This window comes from Chinchilla lanigera, unplaced genomic scaffold (assembly GCF_000276665.1).
Source record: "Chinchilla lanigera isolate Chin_1 unplaced genomic scaffold, ChiLan1.0 scaffold00033, whole genome shotgun sequence".
Classification (NCBI taxonomy): domain Eukaryota; kingdom Metazoa; phylum Chordata; class Mammalia; order Rodentia; family Chinchillidae; genus Chinchilla; species Chinchilla lanigera.
Genome location: NW_004955434.1, coordinates 2942530 through 2959287, shown reverse-complemented (window position 1 = coordinate 2959287; position 16758 = coordinate 2942530). Strand labels below are relative to the sequence as shown.

Here is a 16758-nt window from a genome sequence, read left to right as displayed (position 1 = left end):
GTCATTTTCTTTTACCAGCCAGAGCTTTGAGAGCGCAATGTCATGGATCTATGTCAAGTTTGTAAGTGTAATTGGCCCCTTCTTATATGTCCATATCTGTTCTTGCAAGAAGCCCTTGCTTCTTGTAAGAGCTAAACCTCCAGGGCTCCCCGTTGCATTTGGGAGAGTCTGGGTCCAGGAGGAACATTGTAACTAAGCTGACAGGGACCCTAAGAACCTTCTAGTCCAATCATTTTTCAAAAATGAAGCTGAGGCTTGGGAGAGAGACTAGGCCCACTCAAGCTAATTAGTGTCACCCTGGGCACAAATCTGAACAAGAATTGAAGAGAGAGCCTGAAGGCAAAGATGTAAAATTAGTTCAGAGCTTATTATGTACCTGACTCTGTGCTAGGGTCTTTGTATATATTATCTCATTTAATTTCCTCAACAGCACCACAAAGAAGGTGTTATTATCCTTATTTTAATAAATAAGAATAGTGAGGCTGCAAGAGATTTAGTGATGGATCCAAGGTTGCCCAGCTAGGAGGTAATGACAATGGGATTTGGGCTCTGGCCTGTCTGCCTCCAAGACACTGCTGTCTTCAGAAAAGGTTGCAAAGTGTAAGCCCATGGATAGAATCTAGTGCATGGTTATCTGTCTGGTTCCTGGGAGGGTTTTTTGCTTGTGGTTTGCTTGTTTTAATTTTTTAATTACTTACCAGAATTAAAAAATCCAAACATTTCAAGTAAAATCAGAGATTCAGACCCTCTTAATAACCTGCTAGATGCAAACACATTGGGTCTTCTGCTTGTTTGCTAGAGCTGCCATAACAAAGTAGCACAGGGTGGGTGGTTTAAAAAAATAGAAATTTAGTGTCTCACGGTTCTGCTGGTGAGAAATCCAAGATCAAGTGAAGGATTTGTCCCTTCCACAGCCGTGAGGGAGAATGTGTTCTCTGCCTCTCTCCCGCTGCTGGCGGCTTGCTGGCAGTCTTTGGTACTGATAGGCTCATAGGTCTCTACCTTCGTCTTCACATGTCTCGCTGTTGTGTATCTGCCTCTCCACCTAAAGTTTTCCCTTTCTTTCTATAAGAATGTCAGTCATTTGGATTACAGGCCCACCCTTCTCCATATGACCTCATCTTAACCAATTTCATTAGCAATCACCTTATTCTCAAATAAAGTAACAAACCAAGGTGCTGAGGGTTAGGGTTTCAGTATGGATTTGGGGGAACACAGTCCAGCCTGTAGCCCTCCTGACTTCCCAAACATCAGCCATTGCTGAAGCTGAGTAGCTGCTGCCCCCTTTGGATAGATCTGTTTTCCCCATCTCTCAAAAGTGCCCATAGCAACCCCACTTCGTACATGGATACCACCTGCCTGGGCCTTGCACACACGGCTCCACACTGTCTTCTTATGCTCTCGGCCCACACAGTGTGGGCTGCACACCTGGGTGGTTTTCTTGCTTCTTTTTTTTTTTGGATTTTTTCTGGTACCGGGAACCGAACTCATGACCTTGCACTTGCCAGGTAGGCACTGTGCCACTGAGCTAAATCCCCAGCCCCTGGGTGGTTTTCCCTACACATACCAAGGCTGTGCTGACCACACCTGATCCTCCCCCATAGTCACAGGCAGAAAGACAACTGAGTTCAGACGCTGTCAGTGGCCGGTAAGACAGCAAAACTAAAGGGGCTGAACTCATTACTCCACGTTCTCTCTGTCTGTTAGAACATGCCCGGACATGCCAAGATCGAGGCACTCATCTCCAATCACTGCATCTTTGCCTCTAATAGAGCTCTGTGTGGGAAGAAGGGATAGGAACTCAGATGGCTTAGCTTCCTGTGGATGGCAGGGGGAGAAAGTGCCCTACTTTCTCCACTTAGCCTGGTTTTCCTTTAATCTGACCTCATAATGCTAATGAAGTTATTCTGGAGTTATATCAAAAACAACATGAGCATTGCAGCTGACCCTCAAGGAAGAGGGAAATATCTACCACTAAATGCAAATTTAGGAAGTCTTCATCCATGGGGGTTGTGATAACAAAACGGCATAAACGGTGTAGCTTATAAACAGCAGAAATGTATCTATAAGTCTGGAACATGGGAAGTCCAGGATGAAAATTCCCGCAGATCTGGTGTCTGATTGGTGCCTTCTCACTGTATCCTTTTATGATGGAAAGGACAAGCTCCCCCTTCAGGGCATTAATCCTATGTATGAAGGCTCTGCTGTCAGGACCTACTCACCTCCCAAAGAGCCACTTCCTAATACCATTACACTAGGAATTAGACCTCAACATCTAACTTTTCAGAGGACAAAAGCCCTCAGATTATAGCAGGTTCCTTCTCTTAAAAGAGATTATGAGTTGGGTAGGGTTTTTCTGAAACAGTTGTATTTGGGAATATAATTATATGTCCTGTGACTTGGACTCACCTGCTTTGAGTAGCATATCACTTTAAACTATGGTTACTTCTCTTTAAACCTAAGAGAAGTATGTAAACATGTGGCAACATGTCATTTTCCTCCTAGGCTATTTTTGAAGTTGCCTTCAATGGTCCCAAAGGAGGATATGTTGCCCTGGATGATATTTCTTTCTCTCCTGTTCACTGCCAAAATCAGACAGGTAAGCGTTCTCTTTTTTTCTACTTCCCATTTAATTATTCTTTCTTAATAGATACTCAGTCTCAAGATGCTTTGAATTGTCTTTTATTTTCTCACCTTTTCTCTTATTTCATCCTTTAAAAAATTCATGACCTGAATTGTCATTTTTCTGCAATATTACTTGCTTTTGTCCCCGACAGAGTGAGTCTAATTTTCCTGAAGCCATATGTTTCATTCTCTACCTGCTGGTAAAGAAAATTTAAATAGTATTAATTTACTGTAACTCATCTTTGTTTTTAAAGGGTATCTTGATGGGTGGCAGGACACATGCAAAAACTGCTTACAAGCTACTGAAGAGGATTATAATAACCCTTTCCAACTTTATCCAAGATTTATAAATGTTTTTATGTTTAAATACATCTCTAGGATGGTTTTGGCTGAGTATTATATACACTTCATTTACTTACTTTTTTTTTTTCTCAAATTGAACCCTCATATAATTTTATCCTGACATTTTTACTTTCCAGTTAAGTAGATAAACAAATTGATTCAAAGTCAACTAAGAAACAGATGATTTAGAGAAAGAAAGATGACAATATAATAGCAACGATAACACATATGAATGTAACTGACCTTATCATTCAGTGAATTTGTTTCCTTGAAGGGCCCAGGGAGACACTATGGTCATCCCATCTTACTAATGAGCCCTCATCCTGGCCTTTAGCGCACAGGAAATAAATTTTTGAACTTGACTTTTGTGGTCTGACTTTCACTTATGGTAAAGTTGGACTCTAATAAGGTTTCAGATATATGTATTCTATTAGGAAGGGTCTAAGAAAGATAATATTTTGTACTGGTGCTAAACTATTACCCCAGAATCAGAAAGAAACCTAATTTGCTAAAACAAAATATTATTTTTTACTGATTGTATTTAAAAAAAAAAAAAGAGTAGCGAAACAGAACCATACTAAATTTACATATTTTTACCTCTATCCTTTTTTTTCCCCTAGTGCTAGAGGTCAAACCCAGGACCTTCACATACTAAGCAAGTTCTCTACCACTTAACTACACACCAAGCCCTGGATTTACATATTTCTAAGTTATATAAATCAAAGAATAATCAAAGATTGAAAGAGAATCTAAATCTGACACAGAAATTTGACACAGAAACAAAAATTATTCTACTCTAAAATGTGATCTTGAGGCTGAGGCAGGAGGATCGTTGTGAGTTTGAGACCAGCCTGGGCTATAAAGTGAGCTCAAGGCCAGCCTGAACTGCATAGCAAACCCTGTCTCAAAACAACAAAAATTAAAAAAAAAAAAGTCATCTTTCCCTAACCCCAATTAATATTCCAATTACATTAACAGTAATCGCACAACTTCTTTATCATTATTTTTAGACAGTTCCTCTTTTCCAATACCCATTATTTTTCCTCTTTACATTTTCTTTTTTTTTTTTTTTTTTTTTTGGTACCAGGAATCAAGCTCAGGACCTTGCACTTGCCAAGCAAGGCGCTGTGCCACTCAGCTATAACCCAGCTACAATTCCTCTGTTCTGTTACCCGGTACACACACTGAGCTCTGTGGGGGCAGATTCTGATCTCTAGAGGTCTCTTGATGTTTAGCCCTTTACTTTCACACTTTATCTTGTGTTTCACAAATAGTTTATGCCCTTATGTTTCATAACAGGTGTCAATATTTTTCTGTATTTTGGCTAGTTCCTAACTTGTTGTGTCTGCTTACCCAGCTGGATCCTAAGTTTCCTTTTGCCATCTCCATAGTAGGCTGAGATAGGAATTATTTCAACATATGAACCATCCTGTCTTTACCATCTAGTTAAGTTTAGAGGTAATCCAGTTTCCCACATCTGAGATCCTTTAGAGAGTCACAGGTGTTAAACCAGTGTCCCTTGGCTTCCCCCAAGTAATCCCCCAGTATGCCTTCAAGGGACAGCGAAACCACCCCATTTTAAATTATAGCACTTCCTTTCCCAAGTCTTTTCCAACCACAAACTCCCTCTCCATTGCCATGTTTGGCCTGCAGTTTACACTATAGGAGTAAGCTCTCTCATAGTCTATACATTCTTGGGTATCTAACAGGCATTTCTGTCCACTTTTAGGAATCTTGCCTTAATGCCCAATGCCAAACTGAGTGTTCCAGCTCTCTGGGCTTGAGTTCACCCCACGCCCAGGCTGGGAGTATCCTGACACCTATGGTACTCCTCTCAAAGGACCACTACATTGGCCATTCACCAACAACATGCTGCCCAGACCTCTTGTTAGTCTCAACTCAGATCCAGTAGAGCAGCCTAAGTTGTACCTGAAGCTGCCGGTTTTCCTTATCTCAGATGCCCTCAAGGGTCTTCACAGCACACCCAGTTGCCCAGCCCCTTGTGTCATCGCTCTTCCCCAAGACAGCTTTGAGCTACGTCCACTGAAATAAAACCACCCTGCAAGTTTAGCAGCCTTCAGAGCACCCTGCCCCCAGTGTCTGTCTCTTCCAGCACCGCAGGGCTGATGAGCCCTTTAGATCTGTAGGCCAACGCTGAGTTTGTCTTCATGAACTCTGAGGAGCACAGAAAGTGAAGGGAAGCACTCCTGATCATTCTTCTGAAACTGCAACACACTCCAGCTAATTAGATTATCTTCAAAGCCTCTCATTTCCAAGAAGTTCAAACGTCAGAAAGCAAGTAATTAACTAAAACTTGCATGGAGATGCTTTTTGGTAATTTGCCACAAGTGGCTTTATTTCTTCTTTTTTCTTTCTTTCTCCCCTACCCCGTGATTATCACCTGAAGCTCAAGGGCTTCCATCTCGCTGATTCTTCCCTATTCCTTTGAATATATTATTAACACTCCCTAGCAGCTCCATCTGTGATCACCACTGGAACCACACTTCTGAAACAAGCTTGAAACAAAGGCTTTGTCTCTGCCCAATCCCGGGCAGCTCCCAGTGTAGGGGTCACCACCAGGCCCTCTGGCCACATCAGATACTGTCCCGGGGTAAAAACAGCATGCTAGGTGGAACAGATTTAGTCTCTGAGTCACACTTTTGAGATTTCCTTTTTATCAGACCACAGACAAATCCGCTCCTAAGAGTAGACATTTAGCAAAAGAATAGAATCACATCAGGAAATTTTTTTTCTGTACAACTCAGTGCACCACGATGGAGAAAAGTGATCCTTTCTTTCTATCAAGTTTTGTGTTGCTTTGTTTTTTAATACACTTTATTTTTTAGTGAACTCCTAGGTTTACAGCAAATTTGAGCAGAAGGCACAGAGATCTCTCATGTGCCCTTCTCCATATACACATCACTGTTTATGTCGAGGCCTACTCTAGGTTTGGACAAATGTGTAAGGACAGGTATCTCCGCTACAGTGCCATATAGAATATCCCTACCTGTCCCTGTAACCTCAGATTTTTTCACTCTTTCTATAATTTTGCCTTTCCCAGAATACCATATCATGGATTCATATAGTATTTAGCCTTTTCATATTGGCTTTCTTCACTTAGTAATGCATTTATGTTTTCTCCATGTATTTTTCTTGGCTTGAGAGCTAATTTCTTTTTAGCACTGAGTGACATTCCGTGTTCTTGATGTAGCAGTTCATGCATCCATTCACCTACTGGCTGCTCCCACGTTTTGCTGGTTATGTGTAAAACTGCTGAGCCAAGCATGGTAGTGAAGTGGGGAGACTAAAGCAGGAGAATTGCAAGTTGAAGACCAGCTTGGAAACTTGGCAAGACCCTGCCCTAAAATTTAAGAAATAAATGGCTGTGGGTGTAAGTCAATAGTACAGCCTTGTCTAGCAAGTGTAAGGCCCTGGGTTCAATCTCTAGTGCTCCAAAAAAAATAGTAATAATTAATAAATAAAACTGCTATTAACATTCAAGTGTTAGCACTATCTCCTTCCCTTTTCCACCTAATAACTAAGTAAGACTCTCTTGCAGCCACCCAAGGTTGCTGCTTTGAGTAATTTTGCTGGCTTGCCATGTCTTTGGCCTTGGTGTTTGAGATTGCTCCAGCATTTCAGGAACTAGATGGCCATCTGTTGATTTCCATTGGATTTCCATCCATTTTTTCACTACTGGGTAGCAGAGGGTTTATTAATACTGGAGACCTTCATAAGGTGGTTTCAAATCTCCACTGGAGAAATTTGAAGGATCCCTATTGGTAGACATCATATTCATTCTTCAGAGTTTGTCTTCAGGGCTTATAATACACTCTTGTGCTGACAGAATCAAGCAGAGCAGAGCATGAGCTAATCCATTGAGAGTCCTATTAATTTCATTTTTTCATATCTGGCTCTCTGAGTTTGTTTCTAGGCCATAAGTTTTGAGATACTATCAGGTTCCAGTCATACAGGGAAATTGTCTTCATACTCATTTTCTGGAAGGTGTTATTAGTTACTTTTTAAAACTTTTTTGTTTTTCAGAAACTACTTTTGTTTCATTTCAAACTCAGACAAAATTTGCAAGAATATTGTCTAGAACTCCCATATGTTTCAGCCAGATCTACAAATTGTTAACATTTTGTCACATGTGTTTTATCAGTCATTTAAGAGTAGGTTGCAAGGGCTGGAGATGTGGCTCAGCGGTAGAGTCCTTACCTTGCAAGGGTAGGTTGCAAACATTGTGCCTTTTTACCCCTAAATGTTTCATTGTGTATTTTCTAAAGCCAAATACACTCTCCAATATAACTATAAGATAATTATTAAGTTCAGGAAATTTAATACTAGTCATCAGCTAACTTGAAGTCCATACACCAATTTTTCCAGTTCCACCAACAACATCCTGTACAGCTCTGTGGTCCTCAGAACAAGCTTGGATCTTGGCTCCTTTGTAGCATTTGGTTGCCATGCTTTTTTCTGTCGGGTTAAAGAACCCTTAGTTATTGCAGGCTGATCAGGCCCGCAATCTCCCAAGCAGGTGGACAGTGAAGGCTTAAATAAATGAGACAACTGAAATGTTTTCAGGGCTCCAGGAGGGTCTCACTCCCTTACAGCTTCGATATTCTCTGAGTTTAGACCAAGACTTCTCTGGAAAACCAGTATTTATTGATTTTCAAACAAAGGAGGAAGATACTCAAGAAAACGTGGGAATCTCGCAGGACCTTGGGAGAATTTTCCCAAGTAGTAAATTATGTCAATCAGAACTACCTTATCTTTAGGTTGGTATTTATTGTAGGAGTGTGGAGCCTGCAGCTGCAGTCTCCTTGTAGTTAATTGGGGTTGGAGCCAAACATCCTCAGCTGTGGCCTTATCTTGTCCTTTGAGGAGTCACAGCTTCACAGGCCAATACAGGCCTCAGGGTGACCAGGGACTCACAGAGGTTTACTTACTGTAAGTCCACTGTCTATCTTCAGACAAGGTGCCTAAGCTTCAGACAACTCACAAGTAAACACAGAAAGCCAATCGGTTAATAGTAAATCCAGCTCAGAGCCACTTTGTAGTGGTCTCCAACATCTTTTTTTCTTTTCTTTTCTTTTCTTTTTTTGTACGTGGAATCAAACTCAGGACCTTGTGCTTGCCAGCCAACCACCTGTGCCACTGAGCTATACCCCTGGCCCACCGTGCTTCTTTCCACCCCTTGAATCAGGGTCAATTCTTCAACCCACTAAAATGTTTTCTTTGAAAACTGACAAATTGAGAACATAGTGAGTCGTTGTCCATAAACATCTCCCTATGTCACCAACTCCCAGAACTCAAAAATTTCTCTAGAGATGATTTTCCACTTATACAAAGCAGTACCCATTGTTTCTGGCCCTAGAATGGTCTAACCCATCTTTCAGCCTATAGACCAGGATCACGCTTGACTATATTGACTGTGTCCCAAACTGCCACTGTCATGTCCACACTGGACCCAGAGGGCAATCGAAACAGGGTGGCTTACAACTCATTTGTCAATAAGACTAAAGTTATTCTCAAAAGTGCAGAAATACCTTATGTCTCATTCCATCCAGGTAATCTGGAAGGGGGTGACATTTATAGGCTGAGGTAAATCATACTAGCACTAATAAATAAGTGCAAGCCGAAGTAAAACAACCCCCAGAATAGATCATAGATCTGGTGTGGCTTTTGAACTGCATGGTTTATGCTGAGTGCTGCTTTTCTCCAAGCAGATAAGCCCCTAAACTAATGCTTCTGACATAGAGATTGATCAACAAAGGAATATCATTTCTCGAAAATAGTATTTCCAAAATGTATGTCTTAGAGAGACATTGAGTCCCCTAAAAATCCTTTCTCTTTCTCTTACTTTCTTTTAAATTTTCTATGAGTGGATTTTGAATCATGAAGAAGTATGTGAATGAATGATTATAGTCTCTACATCCCTAAAGGAAATTTCTTTTGGAGTCTGGTACTAACTTATTTTTATAGAGATCCTTCTCCCCTCTCTTTAGAGAGGAAAAGAACAATTTTCTTGTCATGTTGAAACACTGGGTTGCTGGTAACCTGTCAACTTGCTATTCTGGTAAAAATACTTTGCTGTGATTTACTTCCTCCATCTCCCTTGGCACAGTGTAGCAATGTGTATAGTCAGTTAACATAGCCCTGTTAGAGATCCTCAGGTTTGACCATAACTTTGATTTCGATTTGCTCAGAGCTTCCTTTCAGTGCCATGAAAGCAAGCTGCAATTTTGAGGAAGACTTCTGCAACTTTTACCAAGATAAAGAAGGCCCAGGTTGGACCCGAGTGAAAGTAAAACCAAACATGTATCGGACTGGAGACCACACTACAGGGTTAGGTAAGTCAAAAGTCTGTCCATATGGCACATTTGGGGGTGGTGTTCATGTATCAGTGGGTCATTGGCCATTCTTTTTTTGTTTTTTGGGGTTTTTTTTGAGACAAGGTCTCACTATGCAGTTCAGGCTGACCTTGAGCTCACTTTGTAGCCTAGGCTGGTCTCAAACTCACAACAATCCTCCTGCCTCAGCCTCCCGAGTGTTGGGATTGCAGGCATGCACCACCACTCCCTGCTGTTTCCCTGTATTTTTATCTATCTTTATTTATTCTAACTCAATTAGAATCTGGGTGGATATAGTAGGCAGTGTAAGACATTCAGGAGGTTTATATTTGCACTAGAGTCTCATAGATATGTTCTATGACTTAAACTACAGAATTACATTGTGTCCTCTCTCACTTAAAGTCACTGCTGGCAAGTCCCACTACTTTAACTACATTGCCCATTTGATAACTGGTGGTATTGGGTTTTAGGTGCCGAAGTCTCCTTTTCAAGGTGTTTTTTAGGTTCTTTCTGTCTTGAAGAATTAGTGAAGACAAGTGCAAACAATAACAAGGTTTTACATTTATTAAAATAGGAAAAGAAAGATGCACTGCAGAATGAGTTTAGGCCAAGTAAAAGTAGGAAAAGGAGTATACTGTCCAGCATGAAAGTGGACTGCAGTTGAAGAACACAGTGGCAAAGAACTAATGGCAGCTGTGCTTTTCTGCATCTTCCACTCTTCAGGTCTAGGCCATCCTATCTAAAACTGCTCCAGTTCTCATGGGAAGTCCACATGCAGGACTCTGGGAACTGTTTGGGGCTGTGTCCTGGAACTTTGTAATTAATGGTTTTACCTACTTCCCCAGCCAGCTTGCCATGCCCTAATCTCCTGCCTCACTGGGATAGATTATTTTGCATTGCTGTTGCACTAACTGTTTTCTTTTGTTTGCAGGATATTACTTGCTGGCCAACACAAAGTTTACATCTCAGCCTGGCTACATTGGAAGGCTGTATGGTCCTTCCCTACCAGGAAACTTGCAGTATTGTCTGCGTTTTTATTATGCCATCTATGGGTTTTTGAAAATGAGTGACACCCTAGCAGTTTATATTTTTGAAGAAAACCACGTGGTTCGAGAGAAGATCTGGTCTGTGCTAGAGTCCCCTAGGGGTGTGTGGATGCAGGCTGAAATCACCTTTAAGAAGCCCATGCCTATCAAGGTACAGTAGACCCCATATATTTTTCATCCCTTTTCACTTGCTGGATGGAGTCAATAAAGCTCTGTTGAGCTACTGTCAGCAGAGAGGGTTATTTTCCTGCTGTTCAAGTTGATGGCTGTGAGGTAGGATAGAAAAATTAAAAACTAGGTAGAAAGGAGACAAGGAAAATCATAATTTTAAAAACAAAAATTGCAGCTTCAAGACACTAGCCCCGTCTATTTACTTACTTATTTTTCTCTTTTCCTAGAATACAGTAAGCCTGGGCATTTCCTTTTAACCTGCAAATGGATTCATTCCCTTTTTACTTGCAAATGTTTCTCTTTCACCTGTGAATAGACTACCTTTTCACCTGTAAATTAGGTTACCACCTAAAACAGAAAAGTGATCTTACTGTGGGAGCGCCATCTTTCCCCACCCACCAAACCAAGACCACTAATTTCTGCCATGGAACACCTTTCACTTGTAAATTAGGCTACCAACCAAAACACACAGATTATTTTACTATGGGTGGGCCATCCTCCCCCACCCACCAGACCAAGAGCAAGACAATATATTATCAAATTCCACAGATCCCACCACTAAAAACATACATGGTCCCAGTTACAAGCTGTAATGTGTCTCACTTCTCTGGGCATCCACACTCCACTCTTGAGTGCACCCTAATCTCTGCCTAATAAAACTTTACCATTCCTCTAACTGACACATCCTGAAAATACTTTATCTGTGATGGAAGTCAGGAAACTTGCAAATTTATTCCACAAAAAGGTGAGTTAGGTTCCTTATTTCAGGTTTAGGAACCTCTCAGACCCTGACTGGTGACAGGTCCTTTTCCATATTCTACCCTAGCCATGTATAAGTCAGTTCTTTAGTTCTATACTACTTTCTGTATCTCTCAGTCATGGCTACTTGGGGGACTTCATTATTCTCTCTTAAGATTCCCTGACAACGATCCTAGACTGGAGTATGGAAATTTTCTTTCTCTTTTTCTCTCTCTCCACCTCTTACATACACATACACGTATGTATACACAAACACACACACATGTACACACACACACACACATATATACCTGTGAGAATGCTAGAATTAAAAAGGATGAATTCACTGAGCTTGGCTCTCCAGTAAGCCTTCAGGGTCAACAACCAAGATCTCCAGTTGAAAGCTCTTTTCTTTTTTTTTTTTTCCTGATACTGGGAATCAAACTCACAACCTTGCACTTGCCAGGCAGGCACTGTACCACTGAGCTATATTCCCGGCCCTCAAGGTCTCCAGCTGAATAAAGGGTGACTATAGGGTGCTCACTCAAATATGGGGCCAACTCTGCTCCACCGATAACTTACTTAAGGGAACCATCTGCAGCTGATTTTGATAGCAACAAGAATACAAAAACACCTTCACTGCAAGAGGAACGCAAGAGAAAGCAGTAATCTTCCAGACTTAACAACTCATAAATTTAAGAAAGCTTTACAGATACAATAAATTCTGTCAACTGCAACCTAGATATGAAACCAGTATGGGAAAATCCATTTTGTTTCAGTCTGCCAATCAATAAATATTCCTTGAGTATCTTCTTGGTGCCAGAAAGGAGCCCAAAGAAAAATAAGAACAGTCCTTTCTGCAAGACCAGTCGCAGTGGGAGCTCAATATTGTTGAATGAACAGATGAATCAGTGATCACATCACTGTCTAGGAGTTAGCCAAATTCCAGGTTCCCCTGAAAAAGCTCCAAAGTTGGGAGAACTGGAGAAACTTTTTACAAAAATTCATAATCCGAGCCTCCCTTAGTTACAACCAACCATCTGGACGGAATCCTAATGTGTCCATTTAGAACTTCCGCTGAAGAAATTTTGCACCTCAGTGCCATTATGTTGCTTGCTGAGATATCTACCAGGACATGATTAAATCTTTATGATGATTTGTCAAAGATCTCTGGAAATCTCTCCAAAGTTCTCTATTGCTAGGGAGAACAATGTGGCGCACTTCCTGACTTACCTATTTTTAAAAGAGTTGAATCAATTTATAATATCAAAATAGAAGCACGTAAGTCTTATTAAAATCTCACAGGCATTGCATGTTGTTATTTGATGCTAACTAAATAGGTAGTGTTGCTGTAGGTATCCCTGATTAATTCCATCACACTATGTTCATCCCACTAAACTGAGATAAACTGCTTGGCTACCTGGGCAGAAGAAGACAAAGTTGGTATTTCTGGTGCCAACTTCCTACTCATAACCTAGGCTCATACTCTCTAAATTCGTTGCCTAGACAATTTCACATATGTTCTGAAAGAGCCTTTCTTTCTATAAATGTCATCTGACATTTACAGTATTGTTGAAGTTTCTTTTTGATCTATTAGTCTAGTACTCTCTGCATCTCTTAGGGGCCCAAATGTGTATTTATGAGAATACACACAAACACACACACACACACACACACACACACACACACACACACTGTTACCGGGGTCTAGGGAGCTGGAGTCTCCTTTTAGAGGTGATTTCTAGGTCCTTTCTGTCCGGGACAAAGAACTGGACAAAACAAGCATAAACAGTGGCAAAGTTTCACATTTATTAAAGGTGGGAAAAACAGGAAGGTAGGGGAAGAATGGGCTCTGCGGAGCAGGTTTGGGCCAACTAAAAAGAGAGGATAAAAATACAGTTGACAGTGTATGGTGGGCTTCCACGAAGAGGCACAATATTGGGTGCTTAAAATGGATTGACCCTTTTTATATTTCCCATGACGGGCTCATGTCTCTGTCATCCTATCAAAAACCTACTCGAGTTCTCACGAGAAGTCTACCTACAGGGTTTTGGGAACTTTTCTGTGTATGCTCTGGGCTCTTGTCCCACCTCCCTTCCCAGCTACTTTTAGTCACACTATCTTCCCGCCTTCCACACACTAACAGATTCACACAGTCAAAGATGTACCAGAAAGTGATGGAAGTTTTGCTGTGCTCCATGCCCTGTTTGGCTGATTTTTAAAGGCGGATGTAATAAGCATCTTGTTCGTTCATTTGGCTTCCATATACAGTCTTTATTCATTCATCTATTCACTTATTTATTCTTTTATTCAAGTAGCATTTATTAGTGATATGCTCACTGTGGGATATAAAGTGTGAGTGAGCACCAGTCTTATCCTTGAGAAGGAGATCACAGGTAATGTAAGGTAAAGATAAGAAAGCGACTAACTACAGAACAGCATCACTCCTATGGGAAGGACTGCACAGAAAGGTACAAGAGTTGTATCCCTGTTATAAAAAAAAAATTGTGACAACTAGAGACTCAGCTAAGCTGATGTTTGGAAAGTTGAGATTCAGCCTATGTTGGATCCTGCTATCACTCCATCCCTTCCCCTGATACCCTCTAGTGTGAAGCACTTGGGCATCTGCCCATCCCTTTACAGTGAGTCCCTGCTCTTACCTAACTCCAGGGAGTTGGAAGAAGCCTCCAAGCAGATAGGAGTGCCTATAGAATTTGTCCTTTTCTTCTTTGGTGGCTTACAATCAAGACTCCCAGTTCCTTCCCCAGCCACATAGGGAAAAAATGGATCCAGACCAAACCAAGTAAGGGCAGAGATGTTCTTACAGACTAGGAACTGGTCATGGATCCAGCCACACTGAGAAATGGTGCAGTTCAACACCAGAAATTCTGGACTCCATTTTGAGGTGAACAACCCACCTATTAGTTTTATGTGCAATATCCTTGGCTCTGGGACATGCCTCAAGCAGGCCCTGGGCATGCCTTTATGCTTCAGGGAGTGCTAGTAAGTTCTGACCACAAAAGTTCCAACCACCAGAAGTTCTAAATTGATGCCCTACACCATTGGCTCAATTGCCACTGGAGGAAGCCCAGGAAGGAAGGAACTGCCCATAAAAGCAAGACAGGGTGAGGAATGGGGAGTTAAAGACAGATGATACCTTTCTGTTGTCTTGCCTGGTGCTAGACAGTGTACTTACTCTTTAAATTTTCCTTCTAAACTTTACTCTCAGCATGGTAGGTTATTTTACCACCTGTGTCACAGGCCTACCTTGCTGCGTCCAACAGCAGAAATATCTGTAGATGTGTCTGAAGGTGGCCTATATTTCTTGGCAAATCCCCATCAAACAGAACCAGCTCCTCAGAGAGTGAGAGAACAATTTGCTGTCCAGGATAGAGCCATGCACTAAATAAAGAGGAAACTAAATTCACATATTATCTACTATATAGCGGTAGAAGTACACATACAAAAAATTATTTAAAATGAGAAAAAAAATGGGAGTTTCTGTTACTATCCCCTGGCCCCAAATACAATTCCAGTTGTATTTTTTGTTTTTCTTCCCAATTTTTGGATGGTTTCTTCTATAACTCTGATACTACATTTCTTTGTCCATTAACCTTAACAGTATTCACTGACTTATTACTTTGAATGGTAAGGAATTTAGCTCGCACCATTCTGTTTCTTTTTCCCTCTTTTCCTCACAGTGTTCAGTTTGTTATTTTTCTTTTGGTCCCATGATAACATTTTTCCAGTACTGGGGCTTGAACGCAGGGCCTCGCATGCCGGGCAAGCACTCTCACTGTTACCGTGTGATGGGAAGGTGTAGTCCAGGATCTTATGCATGATAAGCAGAGAGTTGCAAAGTGTGCACCCAAAAGCAAGTGAAAAAATAGCTATATTTATTGAAGATCGTGGGAAGTTGTGCTCAGGGCAAATCTGTGCCAGCAAGAGATACGGCACACACAGAAAAGTGGGGCCAAGGTGACAGAAAGGCCAAAGCACTGTACACAGGTCAGAGTGCACAGCAGCAACCTCCAATAAATCAGGCTTCAGGAATGTAAAGGGTATGTACCTCAACCTAGGTGCTTCCTCTGAATCTCTAGGTGTGATTGACAGGACTGATTGACAGGGTGCTGTGCCATCTAGGGGCTCTCAACATGAATGCTTGGTCCAGAATTCAATCTTAATTACTCACATGACATGTAGTACGTATTTATGAACCTTTAATGAGGTGAGAGTAGGGCAAAGGTGACTGAAGTCCTGTCCAGGAGACCCAGTACCCATGCTCTCTCACCTAGAGCATCGGAGGTCTCCTGGTTTGTTTTTTTTTGTTGTTGTTGTTGTTTTGAGTTTATTTTTGTTTTGTTTTTGTTTTGAGACAGGGTCTCCATATGTAGTCCAGGCTGGCTGTGAACTCACTGTGTAACCCAGGTTATCCTTGAACTCACAGTGATCCTCCTGGTTCAGCCTTCCAAGTGCTGATATTACAGGCAGGCTATCTCCTGGGGTTTTGTTCTTTTATTTTTCTATCTCTCTTAAGAGAGTGGAAGGAGGAATGGCCCTAGTGTGCTATTTAAAATTAAGTGCATGGAAGGAGTGACTCCCTCAGCTCCACTGTTTCTAACTGTACTATTACCACTGAGTCACACCCCCATCTCGTTTTAAATTTCATTTTGAAACACAGTCTCACTAAGTTGGCCCTGCTGCTCTAAGAATTGCAATCCTCAAACTCAGACGCCTGAGTAGCTGGACTAGAGACATACACCACTATGCCTAGCTCCCTATAGCTTTAATACACCTAAACATCTATTTTTTAAGCCATAAATTTTAGACGGAGTCTCTTGGCACTCTGCTATGTAAGATGAATTGATTTTTACCTCTACATTTCCCTTCACTTCTCTTTCCCTCTCCACTTCTCAAATTCTCTTAGATGTACAATTACTTTGACACTTTTATGGCTTATAACATTGTATATTCCTATAATTAAGCCTTCTGTGCCTTGCCCATGGCTGGATTTTCCAACATGGGCCCTGTTGGCGTGATAAAAAGGACAACTCTGCTTTTGCGTAGAGCCATCCATCACATTGCCAGATTTTTAACATCTCTAATGATTGCAACAACTAGAATTATTTGCACACATTTCCACATAGTCCCAGAGGGCTCATATCAACCTGAGTGGGAACCGTTGGTCAATAAATTGATTCTGAAAATTAAAATTAAAACCCAGCCCCTCTTGCCATCTATGTTTGTTCACCTACAGTCTGTCCCCTGCCAGCCAGGCAGCACAGTTAGGATGGAACCTTCCCCTGCAGTAGCCCTTTGCCTTCTTCTTGCTCTTTGGAGAAAGACTATGTGTGTTCTGATACCAGCCACCCCCCGCCCCCAGCTTCCCCTCTTGCTCTCTTCACTGAATCACACTGAACAATCAGTTCCTGAAACATACTCTGTTCTCCTACTTTGGACCATTAAATGTGCTGTTGCTCTGC

General features: G+C 41.4%; 1 protein-coding gene across 1 annotated transcript in view; it reads left to right on the top strand.

Annotated features, from left to right (window-relative positions):
• Window positions 1-16758, top strand: part of Mamdc2 (MAM domain containing 2) — a 180824-nt gene that overhangs the window by 105540 nt on the left and 58526 nt on the right. Inside the window, exons 7-9 of the mRNA XM_005388556.2 lie at window positions 2506-2599; window positions 9177-9320; window positions 10252-10517. Coding sequence (XP_005388613.1) covers window positions 2506-2599; window positions 9177-9320; window positions 10252-10517 — 504 coding nt within the window. The remainder of the gene's footprint in view (window positions 1-2505; window positions 2600-9176; window positions 9321-10251; window positions 10518-16758) is intronic.